General features: G+C 47.8%; 2 protein-coding genes across 9 annotated transcripts; both read left to right on the top strand.

The window, feature by feature from the left end:
- The first annotated feature begins 382 nt into the window (after positions 1-382).
- Positions 383-7,374, top strand: Mrps18b (mitochondrial ribosomal protein S18B). 3 transcript variants are annotated; one of them, XM_052163068.1, is made up of 7 exons: positions 387-504; positions 1,649-1,757; positions 1,873-1,970; positions 2,057-2,125; positions 4,155-4,221; positions 6,258-6,317; positions 6,796-7,374. In XM_052163068.1, the coding sequence occupies exons 1-7, from the start codon at positions 418-420 to the stop codon at positions 7,083-7,085; spliced, it is 780 nt and encodes a 259-aa protein (XP_052019028.1). In that variant the 5' UTR covers positions 387-417; the 3' UTR covers positions 7,086-7,374. The 3 variants fall into 3 exon arrangements, with proteins under 3 accessions (XP_052019030.1, XP_052019029.1, XP_052019028.1); XM_052163069.1 differs by lacking the exon at positions 6,258-6,317 and having other exon boundaries at positions 386-504; XM_052163070.1 differs by lacking the exons at positions 4,155-4,221; positions 6,258-6,317 and having other exon boundaries at positions 383-504; positions 6,796-6,873.
- Positions 7,375-7,701: 327 nt separating this feature from the next.
- On the top strand, positions 7,702-21,326 carry Atat1 (alpha tubulin acetyltransferase 1). 6 transcript variants are annotated; one of them, XM_052162955.1, is made up of 13 exons: positions 7,702-7,830; positions 8,255-8,315; positions 8,396-8,487; positions 8,609-8,669; positions 8,792-8,905; positions 9,316-9,417; positions 15,276-15,321; positions 15,435-15,503; positions 17,456-17,527; positions 17,729-17,972; positions 20,477-20,556; positions 20,643-20,685; positions 21,019-21,326. In XM_052162955.1, exons 1-13 carry the CDS (start codon positions 7,724-7,726, stop codon positions 21,191-21,193), a joined length of 1,266 nt encoding a protein of 421 aa, XP_052018915.1. In that variant the 5' UTR covers positions 7,702-7,723; the 3' UTR covers positions 21,194-21,326. The 6 variants fall into 6 exon arrangements, with proteins under 6 accessions (XP_052018915.1, XP_052018917.1, XP_052018916.1 ...); XM_052162957.1 differs by lacking the exon at positions 20,643-20,685; XM_052162956.1 differs by lacking the exon at positions 15,435-15,503.
- The last annotated feature ends 40 nt before the right edge of the window (positions 21,327-21,366 follow it).

Raw genomic sequence — 21,366 nt, forward strand, 5'->3', positions numbered from 1 at the left:
CTTCCGTCTCCTTGCGCTCACCTCTGCGCCAGCGCGTGATCTCCGCGTCCGGCACCTCCCTTTCCTCTGCCTCCACCACTTCCGCCCCAGCAAACAGGCCTTGCCCTCGGTTGGTCGAAACGACTGGACGCATGCGCACTGGGAGTACCCCGGTCAAAATCGCAATCAAAACTGCTTTCGTGTTAGACACTAACCATGGAATCTATGAATCATAGTGACTGGTCCGGGAGAAATTCAATTTTGAAGCCTAGTTCGATTGTGACGCAGTTTAAATTCGCGTCTCTCCGCGGACCCCGCCCTTTGACACTTCCGTCCTTAGACACGTGAGCAGCCTTCTTCCGCATTGCGGGCATGTCCTTGGCCCCGCCCTAGTCCTTGTCCGAGCGTGCGCAGTCGTTCTTTCGCCTTGCCGTACGTATGGTGTGCGTCAAGATGGCTGCCTCCTTGCGGCACACGCTGCTAAGGCTGTTTCCTACACTCTTACGAAGTTCCTATGTAGCTCAGGTAAAACGTTGGAGGGATTTCTCTGCCGCCCAATGCGTATACTTATGATCTTCTCTCCATTAGGAGGAGTCACGGTGCACAGGTCTTCGCATGTTTACCTGTTAGTCCTGCACCACCCCCTGTCCCCTACGGCGCGCGATTTCTAAATACTGAGCGTTCGGGTCAGAACCAGGGTTACGTGTCATCGTCTTTCCCCGACATTGCCATAGGGAAAAGAACTAGGTGGTGGGATTGCCCCTGTGGAAATGGGCAATTCATAACTAGATCGTTGGTGCCTGAAGTGGTACCTAGGAAGTGCTTTTGTAGCAAAGACCCAGTTTTAAGATCCTCCGCCACCCCAGGACACAGCCCAGGTTGATTTCATAGGTGCCTCCTGATCTTTCCACCTCTACCTCCCAGATTATGGAATTAAAAGCAAGATTCACCAGTCCTACTCCACCTCTTCACACGTCATTTTCTTATCAGAGCATGCTTGAGATAATTCTGCTCCCTGGACTGAGCTTGCTCTTTAGCCTGAGGTACTCACCACCCTGGAGGTTCTTGGCAGGGCAGGGAGAAATTGGAAGGCTTGTCCCGACGCCACTCCCTAAAATGTGACTACAGAGCATTGACAGAGGTTACCACCAAAGTAATAACAGGTTTGGAGGCTTTAAAGATAGCGTTAGCACTCAATTTTGTTTTGCCCTGTGGAATGTTGACCTGCAGCATTTTATGAAACTGGACAACGCAGTGACTTTGGATTTTTCTCATCTGTATGAATCATCCCCTGCTCTCCATTACTAATCTTTTTTTTTTTCCATTACTAATCTTATTTCCAAAAGTTATCCAAAAGTTTGGATATTTTTCCCTCACCAGAATCAACCAAAGCTGCTTATCAAGCTCAGATCTCTGTATTCCAAGGTGTTTAAATTGTTGCACCCCACTAATATCCTTTACCTTTTTGGCTTATCCTGCAGGATCTGATGGGGGAGCCTGGGTAGAGTGGTTGTCAATTTAACACCAACTGAAGTGCTACTTTCATATATCTTTCTGCTGTGTTATACTGATATTTTGTGTACACATTCCAACTCTCTCCCCAGTGTATGATAGACTATATAGTTGCAGCCTTTTCTTGGAACTCATCCTCATCTTACTCCCTTTATAGGTTCCCTTCCAGACTCTCTGCACCAGAAGCCCTCCTGAAGAAGATGCTCCATCTTCACTTCCTGTTTCCCCTTATGAGAACGAACCTTGGAAATACCTGGATTCAGAAGGTACCTGAGACTAAGGGGAAGGAGGGGAAGTTGCAGCCTGAAGTAAGTGGCTAGAAAGAGCCCTATCCCCCCCCCCCCCCCATGCATAAGTAAACTCATTTGGTCTTTTTTTCAGAATACCAGAACCGCTATGGCTCTCACCCTGTTTGGGCTGACTACCGCCGCAACCACAAAGGTGGTGTGCCACCCCAGCGGACCCGAAAGACATGCATTGTAAGTTTCTAAGGTTCTTGTCTTGGGACTTGGGACGAGGAGGCCATAAGGAAGGTAGCAAAAATTCTTTTTTTTCCCCCTTACAGCGTAACAGTAAAGTTGCTGGGAATCCTTGCCCCATCTGCCGGGATCACAAGTTGCATGTTGACTTTAGGGTAAGGAGAGTCTTTTATCCAGAATTAGAATTTGTGGCCTCTTTGTGATGCTGAAGAGATTGTCAGAGATGTCTCACAATCTTCCCTATATCTGTATCCATACAGTCCTATTTTTCACTGGTTGCCATTGTGAAAACACCACTCTTTGAGATGGATTTGGTCGCACACACCTTTAATCCCAGCAAGAGGGAGGCAGATTTCTGACTTTAAGCCCCACCTGGTGTACAGAACAAGTTCCAGGATAGCCAGGGCTGTACAGAGAAACCCATCTTGAAAAACAGAAAATACAGATTGAAGAGTAGTCTTGGTTAACATAGATCCCACACTGGCAGGCTGAAGCAAAAGTGTGAGTTCCAAGTTCCAGGCCTTTTCATAAACCTATACTATGTATTACAGAAAGGAAGGGAAAGAAAGCCCATTTCTACTGGATTGATGCGATGCTCCTAGATTAATCGAGAAGGTAGGAATGAGACAGTCTAAGTAAGGAGCTCAAGTAGCTTCAGACTTGTGCAGCTGAACTGAGACCACATCTAGGTCAAAGGTTACTTTGGGGGGGGGAGATTGAGACAGGGTTTCTCTGTATAGCCCTGGCTGTCCTGGAACTCACTCTGTAGACCAGGCTGGCCTTGAACTCAGAAATCCACCTGCCTCTGCATCCAAAGTGCTAGGATTAAAGGCATGCGCCACCACCGCCCAGCACTTTTTTTCTTAAGGAATAAATTTATTGAGGATAAACTTCCAAAGATAGGAAGAATTCAAGGAAAGGGACCATATTTATCTGTTAAATCAACAGCAAATACATTGTCCTATCTGGGTGGGCAGACATTTCCCTCCATTTTCCTCTCCTGAGAAAGTCTGTGTATGTAGCCCAGGCTGTCCTCAGCCGGCTATACAGTCTCAACGGGCTGAGCTCTGAGAGCGCGGATATGTGCTTAGTTGTCTGTATTTCCTTGTCCTCCCAGTGAGTGCCCAGTGAGATGCTGGGACCTGGGGCTAGAGGACAGCTAAGGGAGTTACAGGGTACAGTAGATACTGCCTCCCCCCCACCCCCCCCAAAAAAACCTTCAAAATAATGAGGCTTGCTTCTGAGTAAATACTAAAGATCATAAAGATGCCCAGAGGAGCCAAATCTGTGGTTGTGTATCAAGGAAGCAGGGCGTACCGCATGTCCAGATGCTGACAAGGGTGCTCACCATCATAGAGTGGACAGTAACGCTTTCCCACTCTGTGTATGTGGCAGGTTACAGTGACTGGGCACCATGGCAGGCGAGTGAAGAAGCAACAGTGAGTTCTGTGACTCAGTGGATGTATCAACTTTCTTCACTGCTTGCCTCCTAGGGTTGGTCTATCTGGTTGTTTTATGCAATTAGAACTATTGGATTGTTCCCAGTTACACACTGTACTCCCCATTATATTCAGCAGTCTATTGTCTTACTTATTACATAGTCATCATTTCTGGTTAGTGTCTGGACATTGATGACCATCCCCAATTTTTGCCCAAAGGTGGACCATTAGGAACATGGCTTCTCCATAACTCTGGCAGGTTATAGGATGTGTACATGAAATGAATTGTTGAGAGACACAGAGCAGTAAAGAGCAGCTATGAGGGTTTTGTTGTTTGTTTGTTTGTTTGAGACAGGGTCTCTCTGTAAAGCCCTGACTGATGGAATTCACTGCACTCAAAAACTTAGATCTTCTTGCCTCTGCCTCCCTAGCACTGGTATTAAAGGTGTGCACCTGCACCACCACTCTCTAGCTCTTGATGTATGTTTTGCTGGGCTTTTCTTTTTCCTGAAGGGTGGGGTAGAACTTGCTGGCCTTGATCTCAAAGATAATCCACTTTGCTTCTGCCTCCTAAATACTGGGATTACACCTAAAAAATTAATCTGAGGCTGGCCCTAAATTCATCATTCTTCTGTGTTCCCTTTTCCTCAGGTGCCACCACCAAGGGCTGCTGGTGTAAGGTATACACACATAGCCTATAGAGGTCTTGACCACCCCCTCACACATTTGTTTATCTCTCCTACAGAATGTGAAGCTTTTGGAACAGTTTGTTTGTGCCCACACGGGTATCATCTTCCACGCCCCATACACAGGTTAGATTTGCATTCCTGTTATGACCTCTGTAGTTTTTCCTTGGAGCACTCCTGGTTATGGGGTTGGGTGGTAGATTTTTTTTTTTTTTTTGATTGCTCCTATAAATAGCACATAGTAGTTTTGTTTTGATTTTTTGAGACATGGTTTCTCTGTATAGCCCGGCTGTCCTAGAACTCATTCTGTAGATCAGGTTGCTCTCGAACTCAGAATCCATGTGCCCCTGCTTCCCAATGCTGGGATCAAAGGTGTGCCCCACCACTGCCCTGCCAAACAGAAGTTTTTTTTAATGAGGATAATCACTATGATAAAACAGTTAAATGTGGATAAAAGACTAAAGTTTTAGAGCCTCCCTTAAGGAAGGAGGGCTGTCTAAATGTGCTTTAAAAGGTAAACCATGAAGCTGGGCAGTGGTGGCGCACGCCTATAATCCCAGCACTCTGGGAGGCAGAGGCAGGCGGATTTCTGAGTTTGAGGCCAGCCTGGTCTACAGAGTGAGTTCCAGGACAGCCAGGGCTATACAGAGAAACCCTGTCTCGGAAAAAAAACCAAAAAAAAAAAAAAAAAAGGTAAACCATGCCTTAAACTGTGAGTTTGAGGATCAGCCTGGTCTACATAGTCCCAGGACAGCCAGAGAGCTACATAGATTCTATAGATTCTGGCTCAACCTAAAAAAAAAAAAAAGGTGAACAGCTCTTTTTTGGTTTTTTGGATTTGTTTTTTTTTTGTTTGTTTGTTTTTTGTTTTTTCTTCTTCTTCTTCTTTCTTCTTTCTTCCTTCTTCCTTCTTCCTTCCTCCTTCTTTCCTTTCTTCTTTCTTCTTCGAGACAGGGTTTCTCTGTGTAGCCCTGGCTGTCCTGGAACTCACTCTGTAGACCAGGCTGGCCTTGAACTCAGAGATCCGCCTGCCTCTGCCTCCCAGAGTGCTGGGATTACAGGCGTGCACCACCTGAACAGCTCACTTCTTTTTTTTTCCCACCCATCAGTCTAACTTTTTTTTCAATGCTGCTGGCAGTTGTTTCCCAAATTTAAAAATAAGTGTAATAATTCAGAATTGTCTGTTCCCTTCAGTGGCCTGTGACAGGCCATGTTCTTTTGTGGTGTACAGCTGCTTCCATAACAGTCAAGAGCTGGAGGTCATGTGTTATACACAGATAGGACCTATAGAGCAAGGCTAGTCTGAACTAACTGTCTGTGTGAGGGGCATGACCCTGTGATGAGTTCCTTTTGTCAAAGTTTTTTTGTTGTCAGCCTGCAGAGTGGAGCTGGGAATAATTGCTACTCTCACATTTCCTAATTTGAAATGACTTTTTTTTTTCTCTTTGAGTATTTCATTTTATTTTATTTTAGATCTGTACTCTTTATTTTTGAGAACATTTTTTCTTTTTTTTTTTAATTCGATATATTTTTTTATTTACATTTCAAATAATTTCCCCTTTTCTGGCCCCCCACTCCCTGAAAGTCACATAAGCCCTCTTCCCTCCCCCGGTTCGCCCATCCAGCCCTTCCCACTTCCCTATCTGGTTTTGCCTTATACTGCTACACTGAGTGTTTCCAGAACCAGGCCACTCCTCCATTCTTCTTGTACATCATTTGATGCGTGGATTATGTTTTGGGTATTCCAATTTTCTAGGCTAATATCCAATTTTTTACTTCTTATAAGATCTTCCGGTGTGGATTTTCCAAGTCAGCCTTCAGGCACACTTGTCATTGAATCGGCTTCTGGCCCTTCTGTAGGCTCTGTAATTAATGATATCTCTACAGTGGCTAGACATCCAGGCAGATAAAAGATAAAAGGTCAGCCGGGCGGTGATGGCCTGCCTGGTCTACAAGAGTGAGTTCCAGGACAGCCTGGGCTACACAGAGAAACGCTGTCTCCGAAAAAGAACAAAATCCAAAAATCAAAAAAAAAAAAAAAAAGATAAAAGGTCAGGGGCATGGGTCATTAGGTAAAACCAGGTTCTCCACAGTCAGCTGAATCTGTGTAGAAGGCACACTGCTTTGTGGGGCGCTGTCCTGGTTCATTTTTCTCTCTGTAGGGGTCTGTATGAAGCAGCACAAGAAGCTGACCCAGGCGATCCAGAAAGCCAGGGAGTGTGGTAAGTGAGAACAGGGACAAGGTTTTCTGAGGTTTAGCAAAGGTGGGCCCAAAGGTGCTCATGTGCTCCCATGTCTATGAGAAAGTACTCCGCATACTCCTAGAGTTCTTTCCAAGCTGGCTGAGTTGCTGGACTCTGAAATAACAGCTCCAAATTCCAGGCTATAGGAGTACGTATTGAGATGATCTTTCAAGAAACACTAGAAACATTCTTCAGTCTACTCTGTCTCCTGAATCTTGACAGTACTGTGGTTCTTTGTTCTGACCTGGCTGACACAGCGCCTTTCCACAGATGAGTGAGGGGAGAGCCCACACAGTGCCCTACCTGTTCTTTGTCTCCGTGGCAGGTTGTGCAGTGTATGGGCTGCTGGAATGTGCTTGGTGGCTCTGATTGGTTCCTCCATTTGTAGTGCCTTTTCTTGTCTGAGTCTGACCTACCTGCCTTTCCTCATCCACCATTATTTCCTTTAACCCCTTAGGTCTTCTCAGTTACTACGTTCCCCAGGTTGAGCCCCGAGACACTGACTTTCGTACTGTACATGGAGCTGTCAGTGTGACTCCACCAGCCCCCACATTGTTGTCAGGTGAACCTTGGTACCCCTGGTACAGCTGGCAACAGCCACCGGAGAGAGAACTGTCACGCCTTCGCCGACTCTATCAAGGAAATCTCCTAGAAGAAAGTGGCCCGCCACCCGAGTTGGTGCCTGAGATGCCCACTACACCAGCAGCAGAAGCCTCCACTGAGCAGACCGGCTCCCAGAGTGCTTAGAACTCGTGCCCTGGGGAAGTCAGACTGAGGGAGTGGGTGTCTAGGGCTATGTGGTGTCGTGTGTTCTGCAAAGGGTTCTGTTTTGTGACAGTGGCAGACCCTAGAGGGAAATGACGGGTATGAAGAGGACAAGCACATTTGAAGTTGAGGGGGGATCTAGATGTATATGCGTGACTCTGGAGAGGGTTTGCCATAACTGCAGATTCCTGTTTGTGCGCTTGATGGTGTGTCCGTATTTTAAACCTCCTGGCTCGGCTCTTATACAATAAAGCTGCTTCTCTTTACCCGATCCTGACTTCCTTTGGGCTGACTGTTAAAAACATGGGTGTGAAGTCTATGAGAAGGGGTATAGATGTGGCCCACAACTCCCTTCAAGGAAAGGGTGTGTGGCTGGGGGAAGGTTCCCTCAGCTGTGAGGGCAGGATTCTTGGTTGCCATGGCACCAAGGGGCACTGACCTACAAAAGAGCTGTTGCTAGAGAACAGCTGGTTTGGCCAGAAAAATGGGGTTTCCCAGGCACTGGACTCCACGGTGGGGGCGGGGCGAGCCCTCGGGGCGGGTCCTGAAGATAAAGACTTACCGGCCCGGGCAGCGGAAGTGACGCTGTGTGGGGCGTGTCCGGTCCCGCACAATGGGCCATGGAGTTCCCGTTCGATGTGGATGCGCTGTTCCCGGAGCGGATCACCGTGCTGGACCAGCACCTGCGGCCTCCGGCCCGCCGACCCGGAACCACAACGCCGGCCCGGTGACATTTCAATCCCGACCCATGGCCCTTCTGTCCCGGTTCCTCTCCAAACCTGGTCCAGGAACCACGCCCCCTTCTCACTGACTACTGGCCATTCCTTCTGCTGTCTTACGTGGTTTTGGGTGACATTTGACCATGGATCTAGCTGGGTTAATCAGCCTACATCTGTAACCTTTCACCCTTTGGCCTAAAGTGGCCTCAACCAGAGGCTGTAGTTGGCCCTTCCTACTGTCTCACAGTAACCTTAACATGGGAGCTGTGAAACCGAAGTTTGGTATTTGGAGGGGTGAGGTGGGAGGTGAGGAAGAGTTCCGAGGAAAGTCAGAGACCCTGTGGAGGAGCCTGGGTGGGGAGGTTCCAGGATGACTTCCAGGATGCTGTAACCCAGCGCGTTACAGCCCCTGACCGGCCCCTCTCTCTGTAGTGTGGATCTGCAGCAGCAAATCATGACTATTGTAGATGAGCTGGGCAAGGCTTCTGCCAAGGTATGGGGCACCTCTAGGAGGAGGAAAGGGAAATGGGTGGCAGATAAGGAACCATACAAAGTATGTCTTCATCTCTGCAGGCTCAGCACCTCCCTGCACCCATCACCAGCGCTTTGAGGATGCAGAGCAATCGCCACGTTATTTATATCCTAAAGGACACCTCAGCCAGACCGTGAGTCTTACTGTTATTCTCCCATGTGAACCAAACTCTTATCCTTAGTTGTCCACCTTTCTTTTACTATCTCTCCCTGACAGTTGCTCCTGCCTGGTTCATTATTTTCCCCATCCCACAGGGCAGGGAAAGGAGCCATTATTGGTTTCCTCAAAGTTGGATACAAGAAGCTCTTTGTGCTGGTAAGTGTTACTGCAAACTAGACATTTGTAAGCATTGGTGCCAGAGAAGAAATGGGAGTGGGGGTGGGAGACAACCAGGATTGATGGCTCCTAATAAGTATATGCTGTTGTTGACCTCGTAGGATGACCGGGAGGCTCACAACGAAGTAGAACCGCTTTGCATTCTGGACTTTTACATCCATGAGTCGGTGCAACGGCATGGCCACGGGCGAGAACTTTTTCAGTATATGTTACAGGTACCGAACAATCTTTACCGGTTAGTCAGAATAAATCTAAAAGGCTCTTCACCCCAAATCTCTTTATCTTTTTTTTTTTTTTTTTTTTTTTTTTTTTTTTTTTTGGTTTGGTTTTTTGGATTTGGTTTTTTTGAGTCAGGGTTTCTCTGTGTAGCCCTGGCTGTCCTGGAACTCACTTGGTAGACCAGGCTGGCCTCGAGCTCAGAAATCCACCTGCCTCTGCCTCCCAGAGTGCTGGGATTACAGGCGTGCGCCACCACCGCCCGGGTCACCCCAAATCTCTTAAGAGACCCTGCTCTATGGTCTGCAGTTGGTCCCCTTTCCTCTGTATTCCCTTGCCAGGCTCCCAATATCTTGCTAGCATGCTCCGCCTGCCACTGCCGGCCCCCAAGTTTTCTGTTTTCCTGCAGAAAGAGCGAGTAGAACCACACCAACTCGCCATTGACCGACCATCCCCAAAGCTGCTCAAGTTCCTGAACAAGCACTACAACCTGGAGACCACAGTCCCACAGGTTAGAGGCTCTGCACAGAGGCAATGCCTCATCTCCCCAAGCTTTCTATCGGATCGACTGATCTCTTTGTGTCACCAGGGGTCAAAGCTAGGGCGTGGGGCATGCTGTGTGTGTACTCTGCCACGTCTCTAATCCTCTCTTTTAAAAGAAGTCTTACACTTATTTACTGAGTGCATTCCAGTTCATACGTGGAGGTGAAAGGGACTTGAGAGTCAGTTTGGTCCTTCTGCCAGATGGGCTCTGAGAGCTGAAGAAGGGAAGGGGTCGGCAGGGGCTAACCCTGGAGACATCTGGCTAAATCCTATCTCTGGTTGTTTGGATGTCGTCTTAGACTTACCTCATTTTTCATGTGTGAATGCTTTGCTCACACGTATGTACGTGCACCATGTTCATGCCTGTGCATGCAAGTTAGAGGGGGCAGTGTCAGAACATGGGAACTGGAGTTGCAGATTTTTTATGTGGGTGCTGGGGATTGGATCTTAGTCCTCAAGAGCAACCAAGCGCTCTAAGCTTCTGAGCCATCTCCATAGCCTCTGTTTTTCCAAATAAGGTCTCAATGGGTCACCCTGGCTGTGCTGGAACGCACCTTGTATACCTGGCTGGCCCTTGAATGCCCAGAGATCCACCTACTTGTACTTCCAGAGTGCTAGGATTGGAGGGATGCACCACCACCTCAGCTGTATTTTGTATGAGGACTTTATACATGAGCTCTAGATTGACAGCACTCCTGTCCCTCTTTCTCCCCCTCCAATCCCTCCTGTGTGCCCCCCCAAAGTATTATCTCACATCATTGTTACATGTACATGGGTATATAAATAGGCACAGGTGTATACATAAAACCTACTGAATCCCTTTAGCTTCATTTATATGCACCCGGCTCCAAGGCTCCACTGTGGATTTTGTTGTTGGTGGTGGTGGTTTGTTTTGTTTTTGTTTTTTCAGATTTTATGTACTAATACTCTATGTGCATGTACAACTTCATGCCAGAAGAGGGCATCAGCTCACATATAAATAGCTAATAAGATTGGACCATGTGGTTGCTGGAAATTGAACTCAGAACCTCTGGAAGATCAGTGCTCTTTATACCACTGAGCTATCTCTCCAGCCCTCACTGTGGGTTTTTGAAACTGGATCTCACTATACATCTCAGGCAGGCCTTGAACTCATAGTGACACTCCATCTCCACCTCCTGAGTAATGGGGTCACAGGTATGCATTGATGCACAGTTGTTCTATGTTTGAAAGATGCTTGCTATACACACACCAAACCTCACCCTCCTCAAACAGATGATCCTCCTGCCTCAGATTCCTAAGAACTAGGATTAAGTCATGATGTCCAGTGTGATTATTTTTGCAATTAAATCTTTTTTTCTCCTTAGCCATCATATATCTAGATGCATTCATTCTGACTTTTGGGGGGCTATGTTTGCTTGTTTGCTTTTTGAGGCACAGTGTCATTCTGTAGCTCTGGCTGTCCTGAAACTTACTATGTAGATCAGCTGGCTTCAGACTCTGAAGAGATCAGTCTGCCTCTGCTTAGAGTGCTGGGAGTAAAGGCAAGCACCACCTAGGGCAGCTGTGTTGTTGTTTTGAGGGACTTGCATTGTATAGTGCTATCTGGCCTCAAACACAGAGATCCACCCACCTCTCTTCCACCACAGTCAGTCTTTCTTTGTTTTGTTTGTTTTTAGAGAGGATCTTATTCTGCAGCCCAGCTGACCTGAAACTCCTGGTGTAGCCTAGGATGGCCTCACACTCAAAGTAACCCAACTGCCTCAGACTCCTGACTACTGGGATTATCATGCCTAGCTGTTATTTTTATTTCTTTTATAAATTATTCATTCTTTGTTTATACATGTTTGTCTGCATGAGTTTATGTGTACAGTGAGTAGGTACCATTGAGTCTAGAGATGTTGAAAACCAAACCTAGATTCTCTGTAAGAGTACTAAGGGCTCTTAGCCAGGCCGTGGTGGTGCACGCCTTTAATTCCAGCATTTGGGAGGCAGAGGCAGGTGGATTTCTGTGTTCAGAAGCCAGCTTGGTCTACAGAGTGAGTTCCAGGACAGCTGAGGCTACACAGAGAAACCCTGTCTCAAAAAACCAAAAAAAAAAAAAAAAAAAAACCAAAAAAAAAGAGTAGTGAGGGCTCTTAATCGTCTGTTAACCTCTGTGAGAGGTTTCAGTTTTTTCGTGGTGGTGGTAGTTGTGGTTGTTTTGAGACAAGGTCTCTCTGTGCAGCAGCTTGGCCTGTCCCAGAGCTAGCTTTGTAGATCACGTTGGCCTTGAACCACAGAGGTCACCCTGCCTCTACCTCCAGAGTTCATCACCACACCTGGACGTGGGTTGTTTACCATACCTTATTTTATCCCCAGACACAGACAGCTCATTTCTACCTTGTTCTTGTATAGGTCCATTACTCATTAGTCGTTCATGGAAGATCCAGAATAAGAGACATTCCAGGCCTCAGGGAGCTTGGTTTGTCATGGGACAGTGAATCAGTGAGTTTAGAAACACATTAGCAATGCATTCAACAACTGTTTATTGTGTATCTGACACTGTTGTGGGCACTAGGAATACTTTACACAAACAAACTAAAGAATCTGCTTTCTGGAGCTAGAGAGATGACTCAGCAGTTATGAGCACTGACAGCTCTTCTGAAGGTCCTGAGTTCAAATCCCAGCAACCACACGGTGGCTCACAACCATCTGTAATGAAATCACAGCCTTCTTCTGGATCGTCTGAAGACAGTTACAGTATACTCACATATAATAAATAATTTTTTTTTTGGTTTTTCTTTTTTTTTTATACATATATATATATATATATATATATTTTTTTTTTTTTTTTTTTTTTTTTTTTTGGTTTTTCAAGACAGGGTTTCTCTGTGTAGTCCTGACTGTCCTGCTGGGTGGTGGTGGCGCACGCCTGTGATCCCAGCACTTGGGAGGCAGAGTCAGGCAGATTTCTGAGTTCAAGGCTAGCCTGGTCTACAGAATGAGTTCCAGGACAGGCAGGACTACACAGAGAAACCCTGTCTTGGAAAACCAAAAAAAAAACAAAAAACAAAAAAAACCAAACTGCTTTCCAAATGTGGACTAAGACAAAAACAAAAAACAACAAACCTATTCTAAGGCCAGGCAAGGGTGGTGCATGCCTTTGATCCCAGCACTGGGAAGGCAGATCTCTGTGAGTGCATGGCCAGCCTGGTCTAAATATTGTGTTCTGGACTCCCTGAAGAGGCTTGTCTTTAAAAAAAAAAAAAAAAAAAAAGACAACAACAAGAAACCCAAAAGGTATTCTTTTTCTTTTTTTCTTTTTGGTTTTTTTGAGACAGGGTTTCTCTGTGTAGCCCTGGCTGTCCTTGAACTCACTCTGTAGACCGGGCTGGCCTCGAACTCAGAAACCCGCCTGCCTCTGCCTCCCAGAGTGCTGGGATTACAGGCGTGCGCCACCACTGCCGGGCTCCAAAAGGTATTCTTGACTGTGGTTAAGGGTTTTCTGAGAAAATGAAACTAGTGCTGGTGGGGGAGGGGGTGCTTACAGGTGCAATATTGGTGGGAGCATTGGCGGGAGCTCTCAATTGAGATGATTTGTGCAAGAGCATGAAGGAAGTGAGAGGAGTGACGGCCAGTGTAAAAGGCTATGCAGTGAGACTATGCCCACAGCAGCGTGACCAAAGGAAAGTAGTAGGTAAGCACTGAGGCAAAGGGAAGGGAGCACACCGCAGGGCCACACAGGTCACTTGTCTCCTTTGCTCTGCTTGCTGTGCCAAAAATCAAGCCGTAGAGGGAACCAGGGTGGAAGTTCAGAAATTCCTGATGAAAGGGAGTCAGGGCTAGACTAGGGGCAGCAGTAGAGGTAGGAAGGGGTGGCATCTAAGGGTAAAACTAACATGTGACTAGATGTGGGGAAAAAGAGTCACGATTGGACCAAAAACAATAGGAAGGGTGACATTGCATGACATAGGTAGGTTGGCTTTGGGGAAAACATTAGGAGTCTTGTTTTGTTTTGTTTTCTGGATTTGGATTTTTTTTGAGACAGGGTTTCTCTGTATAGCCCTGGCTGTCCTGGAACTCACTCTGTAGGCTGGCCTCGAACTCAGAAATCCGCCTGCCTCTGCCTTACAGAGAGAGTGCTGGGATTACAGGCGTGCGCCACCACCACCCGGCAGGAGTCTTGTTCTGACTGGCTTGGAACTTACTGTGTAGTCCAGGCTAGCTTCAAACTCACAGAAATCCTTGTACCGCAGCCTCTTTAATCCTAAGGTTACAAGAATGAGTCACTATGTCTAGTGTAGGAGTTGGCTTTTAAGGTAGTCAGGAGTTTGAGAGACTAGCCTGGGTTACCTGAAGTGCTGTGTCAGTTGAAATGGGGGCGGCTGTATTAATGTCAGCATTCCTGCAGCTTAAGCTGTTCAAGGTCAACCTGGTCCACAAAATGATTTCTGGTCCAGAGAAGGACACAACGAGACCCTGTCTCAAATAAAAGCAGTAGAGAACAGTGGAAGGGACACAGTGTTCACATTGGACAGGTTAGCCCGATGACATGGATATCTGGCCCCTAAGTAGTACAAGCAGATGTCCTGGAAAATATTAGCATTGACAGGTATCCTGTGAGCTTCATTTAAGATGTGAATGCATGTATGAGTACCTGCATGTTTGTATGTGCAGCATGTGCGTGCAGTGTCTGCAGAGGTGGGAAGAGGGTACCAGATCCCCTAGAATAAGGACAGTTGTGAGCAGTCATGTGGATGCTGGGAACAGAGGCGACCCAGAAGAGCAATATCTCCCCAGCCCCTTGATTTATTATGCACCTGTGTTGTGGTCGGAACCCTGCTTGTGGAAATTCATTTTTTCCAAGCACCATTTATAGAGGGAACATTTGTTTGTTCCCTATTGAAAGATCATGACACCTTTGTTAAATCAGTTGGCCAAGGACACATGAGTTTATCTCTGCACCTTTGATTCTGTCTGGTTGACTGACATCTGTTGATTGACATCTGTCCTTTGCCACTTGCACAGGACACTGCGTATTTGTGTGTTGTTAGCACTTGGATCCGTCTACCAAAACTGCTTTGATTTCTGTGGTTCAGTAGTGAGTTCTGAAAACAGGAAACATTAGACTTCAGTTCCATCCACCAAACTGGCTGTTTGGTTTGTTTGTGTGAGATAATATCACTGTATAGTCCTGGCTGACCTGGAAACTGTGTAGACCAGCGGGCCTCCTCTGCATGAGTCACCATAGGCTGTCTTTGTAGTTTTTATGACTCCGTGTGACTTTAAGATCAGCTTGTTAGGGTCAGGGGTTTTGAGTGCTCTGTCCCCAAGAACAGTCTAGCTTTTGTTCTTTCCATTGTGGGCTTTGTTTCTTTTTCTCTATATATATTATAAAGAGGTACTGTGGTACATGCCTTTAGTCTCTGCACTCGGAGGCAGAGGCAGGCAGATCTCTGTTGTAAGTTCAAGGCCAGCCAATCTACAGGCAAAGCTATACAGAGAAACCAAGTCTCAAAAACAAAGCAGCAAGGGCTTTTAACCACTGAACCATCTCTCCAGCCCCTTGCTTTGATCTTGGGGCAGGGTCTCACAGAGCCCAGCTGGCCTCTAGCTCTCTGTGTAGCTGGGGATGACCTTGAACTTGTCCCCCTACATTTCCCCTCCAAGTGTTAGGATTTCGGGCATATGCCACTGTACCACACTGTGTGTAGTGCTGAGGCTTGAACCCAGCACTACATGCACAGTAGGCAAGCGTTCTACCTGAGCCACACTGAGACCCACTTCTGTGGGGTCTTTGGCACGGGCTCTGTACCCACTGTGTGTTAAGACTGGGCAGCGTGCTTTGTTTCCTTTATCTTCCAGGTGAACAACTTTGTGATCTTTGAAGGCTTCTTTGCCCATCAACACCGTAAGTTTCCTTACCTTGCGCCAGCCTAGTAGTTGCGGAAAGGGAAAGGAAAGAGGTGGGCTCTTGGTTCCACGGCCCCCCACTGAGGGCCACCACCTCTTCCTTCCTCACAGGGCCCCCCACTCCATCTTTGAGGGCAACTCGACACTCTCGTGCTGCTGTGGCCGACCCCATACCTGCTGGTAAAGCCTGCAAGCACTAGGTGGAATTAAAGGGCAGTGAGGCCTAGTCCCTCAGGAGATTCCGGGGTAGACAGTGCTATCTGCTGGCAGTTGAGAACACCCTAAAGCCAGCAGCCATCCAGCAGCGCTGTTTGCCCTGGCCTGCTGGGAGCATTCCAGACGTGGGAGGAAGCAGGTCCTGCTCACACTCGAGCTCACGCACTAACCACACTGCCCTCCCCCAAAGCTCACCCAGCCCCGTTCTTCTATGCAAGCCCCTCATAGCTTGGCTGGCCGCTGATGTCAGCAGAGTCTCTGCACTAGGTCCGCTCCCTCAAAACAGGCCACAGTCAAATTGCTATAAATTCTCAGGCTCTGTCAGCCAGGGAGGGACAGGCAAGTGAGCCCAGTGGTCCTTTCATTTCTATTCATGGGACAGTGATGTGAATAGTCAATCTATACTTGTTTTAAAAGAGAATGCTCAAAATGTATAACATTTTTACCTGGCACGGTGGGTGACACATGCCGTTGATTCCAGCACTCGAGAAGCCAAGGTAGGTGGAGCTCCATGAGTTTGAAGCCAGCCTAGTCTGCACAGCAAACATTAAGCCAGCCAAGGCTACATATGAGATCTTGCCTTAAAAGAATTTTTTTTTCAAGAATAATCAAATCATTTTGATTTAAACTCACAGGCTGGCCGGGTATGGTGTCCAGCACGTGAGACAGGGGAATCCCTGAGTTTGAGGACAGCCTGGTCTACAGAGTGAGTTCCAGACCTGAAAAAAAAGCTCACATGCTGCCAGCTGCCTTCCCTCCTCCCTCCCCAGTGCATCCTTGGGGGGAGAGGCATAGCCCTCACTAGTGTGTGGTGCTGGCTGGTACAGAACGGTTGGACTTGTGGCTGGTTACCTTCCCGCTGGCCAAGAAAGGCAGTAACAGTTGCCCAAACAGCAACTCATTGCTCCTTATTAGCACCAGCCTGGGCTCCCAGAGGCTACCATGTCCATGACCCATGATGGCTACCGTAGTTCGAGGCTGCCATGCAGTAGGCAGTGAGGTCATGCCACCATCTGGTTTTTGGTGGAGAACCTAAGAGGAAGGGAGGAAACCCACCCTTGCTCTACAGTAGCTCCCATTCGCTGAAACCCTTTTATACATTTACACTTTTTTTTTCTCTTCCTTTGGGGGGGGGGGAAGGAATCGAGACAGATCTTTGTAGCCCCACTGTCTTAGAACTTTGATATGTACACCAGGGTGCCCTTGAACTTACAGAGGTCAGCCTGCCTCTTCCTCTCAAGTGCTAGGATTAAAGCCTATGTCACTGTGCCTGGCTCCTTGTTCTTTTGAGACAGGGTCTCACTATGTAACTGTCCTTGAACTCGCTATGTTGATCAGGCTGCCCCTACCTTTCCAGTGCAGAGACTAAAGGCATGTGCCACCACTTTGAACTTCCTCATTTCTACTAGTATTTTAAAATTTAATTAAAACTCAGAATTTCCATATCTTTTTGTAAAGGAAGGAGAAGTTCTGCAATTCCTCTCCCCTCCCCTATACAATTCCCAATTAACCAAGGGCTTTGTCCATCTCATCTAGAGGGACCCAGGGTCCTCACTGGCCCAGCTGGGACTATTCCACTGCCCCAGAACCCCAGGGGGGCCTGACAACACCCATGGACAGTAAGAGCTCGCCTCCCCTTGGCCATCCTCTCCTGCATCTCCCAGGCCCTGGTCTCCCCTGGATCTTTCTCCTAAAACTCTGTTTAGCCTACTCCTTCTGGCTCTCCCCAAAAGTGCTCCAACATTCCCCCCAAACTCCCCTTGGTGTGCTGGCTTTGCCACAGCACAGCTTCTGTACTGGCATTCCCAGGAGGAGCTGTGGTGTCAGGGAGCAAAAGCTTGGGACTGGGAAAGTGGCAGGGAGGAGGGATGGATAGTGCATCTCCTAAAACTGCCTTGTGTCCCCACTACCACCAGCTCCAGCCCGGAAGCTGCCACCAAAAAGAGCAGAGGGAGACATTAAGCCATACTCCTCCAGTGACAGAGAATGTAAGGGACTTGAAGAAGGTGGCTGGGGGCAGGGTGGTCCGGGGAGGGTATCTGGGCATAAGGACCCAGGGAGAGTGGTTAAGGGAAGGCAGTAACCAACGGACAATAATGAAAGGCTACAGTTGCTTTCTGCCTAATCTTTATTTGATTCTCTTTTCCCTTTCTTCTCTCTCTTACTGTCTTTGTTTCTCCTCTTCCCAGTCCTGAAGGTGGCTGTGGAGCCTCCTTGGCCCCTGAACAGGGCCCCTCGGCGTGCCACACCTCCAGCCCACCCACCTCCACGTTCTAGCAGCCTGGGCAACTCGCCAGATCGGGGTCCCCTTCGGCCCTTCGTGCCAGAGCAGGAGCTGCTTCGCTCCCTGCGTCTCTGTCCCCCGCACCCTACTGCACGCCTTCTGCTGGCCACTGACCCTGGGGGCAGCCCAGCCCAGCGCAGGCGCACCAGGTAATAAGGCCTGCGAGTTTGGGGGCTTCTGGATGTGAAGAAGTTGGCAATGGTTAAAGAATAAGGCGAATGAATCCCCCACAAATGTGAAACAATGAAATCTTTACCAAAACATAAATTTCTACAGCACTGGTCTGGAAAGATAGAAGGAGCTGGGGGCGGGGAGGTTACATGGAGCCATGGACCAGCGTTATATTTTGAGGGTCACTGGAAGAGTAGGAAGACTTAGAGATCCATTGGTGGGGGCCTTGAGACTTTCAAGCAAGACTCGGAATCTTGGTTAACATTTGCTGGGGGTAGGCATGTGTCTCACAGATAGGGAGCCGATGGGTTCCAAGGCCACGCACGGCACTTATGCGGGAGCCCTTCCGAGTAGGCAGGGCGTGGGTGTCGCCTTTATTTCTCCTCTTAGCTTCCTCTTCACCTCTGACTTCTCTATTTTTCTCTCTCCCCTACCTTCCCGCTCCCCTTCTCCTGTCCATAACTTCCCTCTACAGCTCCCTTCCCAGGTCTGATGAGAGCCGATACTGACAGGAAACCTGGGAGGGCAGATATACTCCCTCCTACAACTCGCAACCCACTCCTCTATCAAGATTTTTTTTCTTCCTCCTTGAACAACTGGGTTGCCAGGGTTCTAAATAGCCTAATACTTTGTAGCTTTTCTTACCACAGAAGACCCCCTGTACTCCCAACCAGTGCTATGAGTACTCTCCCACAGAGAGGCTGTTCTGTTCCCAAATCTCTTGGGCTAAATGGCTCCTACTGACTCCCTAGAGAAGCACACTCTGCTTATGGTCAGACTCCGGACCACCAGAGGTCCAAGAGCCTCCTTTGCCAGGGAAACCTTTAAGGAGTGCCCTGCCAATGGATTAATTCCCTCCACAGTGCCCACCGTAGCTCTAATCCTGCATCCTCCTGCCCTTTTAGTCTGACAACTCCAGCCCCTGGGCAAGCTCTGCTTCAGAGCAGTTCATGCTGGTAGGACAAGGATGCGGCTTCCCAACAGGGTGCTCCCAATATTGCCAAACTCTTAACTTTCTAAGTATTATGCAGATATGTCAGACTAATGTTCTAGGGGTCTCTACAGGAGATGCATAGACTCCACCACTTTCTTCAGATAAGCTGAGTCTGTCTCTTGGCAGTAGACCCCAGCAAACACTCCAGAACCATTTGGCTGTGTCTTTGATAAGCCTGGTCCATTAGATCCTGGAATTGCCCCCCACCCCATCCTCCCTAGTAAATACACTTGAGATTGTTTTGAGATGAGATGGGGATTACCCTTGTGCTGTCCTGCCTTCTCTCTCCTTCATAGCAAGAGCCTCCTTCCCTGCTTCCATGCCCAGGGTGTAGAAGGACCCTTCTCCCTCCCCAACATCCCCCTTTAGGTCAGGTGCCTCATTGTGTCCCTGAAGTCCCTGGGAGCAGGACCTCCCTCCTCCCTCCTCCTTCCTGATTCCTTTTCCATGTCAGTGTTGTCTCAATAAAGTATGGGTTCTTCCATGTTTTCTAAATTGACATTTTCAGTGAAAAACATCTTAAGGTTTCAGCTTAGTTTGTGCTTCACACTTTTCTTGGGGTCTCAATTCTTTCTTCCTCTTTATCTTCAGTTCTGAGATCCCCAGAAGAGCTCAAAGCTCCCAGCCCCCTTCTGAGGCTCTGTCTTTCACCATACTTGCTGCTGATTCTATTCTAGAATTGCAGTAACTCTGTGTTGACCTCTCTACTAACTTGAGAGCCTTAGGTCCCCTGCCCCCAGTAACATCTATCTCCTTCCATGGCCAGGTTAATAAGGTGTGGATTTGCTGGGTGATTGGGTTCACTAACCTCAGGATTGTTTCTGAACCCCTCTCTTACTCTTTGACCTCCTCATGTCTGCACCACAAACCCCACAGTGCTCTCTCAAGACAAGTCCTGCCTACGATCAAGAATCCTCACAGGGTACTGGGCATGGTGGCACAATCCTTTAATCCCAGCCCTTGGGAGGCAGAGCTAGGCAGATCCTGGTAAGAGTTTGAAGGCAGCCTACATACATAGCAAGTTGCAGTCCAGCCAAGGCTACAGAGTGAAAGCCTGCCAATAATAATAATAATAATAATATAATAGTCCAACAGGATCAATCATCTCTAAAGACTACCCTTTCTTCCTTACTATTGTGGCCTGAGAAATCTTTTATGTAAAAGATCGTTATTAGGGGAATTCAAACACTGAGCACCATCGTTCAGTAAGCTCCTTTCTGCATGTCTAAGTGTTTCTATGACATAATTAGATCACATCACACACCAGCCCAATTAGAATAGAGCAACAGAGCAGGATGGTATAGAAAATCTTGAAGTATAAAATAAGCCCTCCCCTACCTTTGCTAGAAGAAATCTTAGACAAGAACCCTTTGGGGTGGTAGCTGCCCTTCATCTTTGTTCCCACACTATTCCTCCTTTCTCCTCTGATCCCTCCATACTACCTTTCATCCTGAGCCTCTTCCCCTTCATCTCCCATTTCTTCTACAGGGGGACTCCCTGGGGGCTGGTAGCCCAGAGCTGCCATTACAGCCGCCATGGGGGATTCAGTACCTCACTCCCGGGTACAGGTAAGTAGCCACTCTTTCTTATTCTCCAATCAAATAGGTCACACACACACTACTACAGTCTCCCTAGATGCCTGGTATTTCCACAGGCAACCAAGAACGGAAGCAGGGGGAACAGGAAGCAGAGGATAGGTGAGGTCTACACCTCCCCCCTTAACAGCTGCCAGCACCTTCTGACACTGCCTAACATTACTCTCAGATGCTTCCTCCTAAGTCTGTGTGAACTGGATACCAGTTTTCCCCACACATCTTTCTACCTAACATCGTATAAGTCTTCTTCCTTGTGGGTTGAATTCTGGTGCTTCCCTCTGCCATGCTCTGAGTACTGAAGTTTGGACATAGTGTTAATTGTCCCAGCCTTATAACCCAACAGGTGTACTATACATTAACCCTAGCACCCACAGAATCTCTAACAGTAATTCCCATTAGCAGCTCTAACGCGCGCTTCATCTCCCTGCCCACCAGGTCGGCCAGTGAGGATCAGGTCTTGTCACAGGCTGGGTGTGGGGAGGAACCTACGCACACAGTTGCTCCAAGGGCCCAGGCTCCACCGGCCCAGTCCTGGACGGTGGGTGGGGACATAATGAACGCCAGGGTCATTCGAAACCTGCAGGAACGCCGCAGCACCAGGCCTTGGTAACCACAGCCAAAGCTTGGCCCTCACAGATACATTCATTCTTTCACTCATTCAACAGACCTGTCAGCTTCAGATCCTTTGTATCGTATTTTTAACCAGAGAAATAAAAGTATTTATTATTACTATAGCTACTGACAAAAAGTGACTTGTCATTATTTAAATTCACATGCCCCTCA

The sequence above is a fragment of the Apodemus sylvaticus genome, chromosome 19, assembly GCF_947179515.1.
Source record: "Apodemus sylvaticus chromosome 19, mApoSyl1.1, whole genome shotgun sequence".
Lineage (NCBI taxonomy): Eukaryota > Metazoa > Chordata > Mammalia > Rodentia > Muridae > Apodemus > Apodemus sylvaticus.

What these genes read in the sequence shown, in the direction of transcription:
- Mrps18b (XM_052163068.1), top strand. Translation starts at nt 418, where the DNA reads ATGGTGTGCGTCAAGATGGCTGCCTCCTTGCGGCACACGCTGCTAAGG. An exon ending in GGACCCGAAAGACATGCATT is followed by an intron (nt 1,971 to 2,056) that starts GTAAGTTTCTAA and finishes TCCCCCTTACAG; the next exon opens with CGTAACAGTAAAGTTGCTGG. An exon ending in AGTTGCATGTTGACTTTAGG is followed by an intron (nt 2,126 to 4,154) that starts GTAAGGAGAGTC and finishes TCTCTCCTACAG; the next exon opens with AATGTGAAGCTTTTGGAACA.
- Atat1 (XM_052162955.1), top strand. Translation starts at nt 7,724, where the DNA reads ATGGAGTTCCCGTTCGATGTGGATGCGCTGTTCCCGGAGCGGATCACC. An exon ending in CTTCTTTGCCCATCAACACC is followed by an intron (nt 15,322 to 15,434) that starts GTAAGTTTCCTT and finishes CCTTCCTCACAG; the next exon opens with GGCCCCCCACTCCATCTTTG. An exon ending in TACCTCACTCCCGGGTACAG is followed by an intron (nt 20,557 to 20,642) that starts GTAAGTAGCCAC and finishes GTATTTCCACAG; the next exon opens with GCAACCAAGAACGGAAGCAG.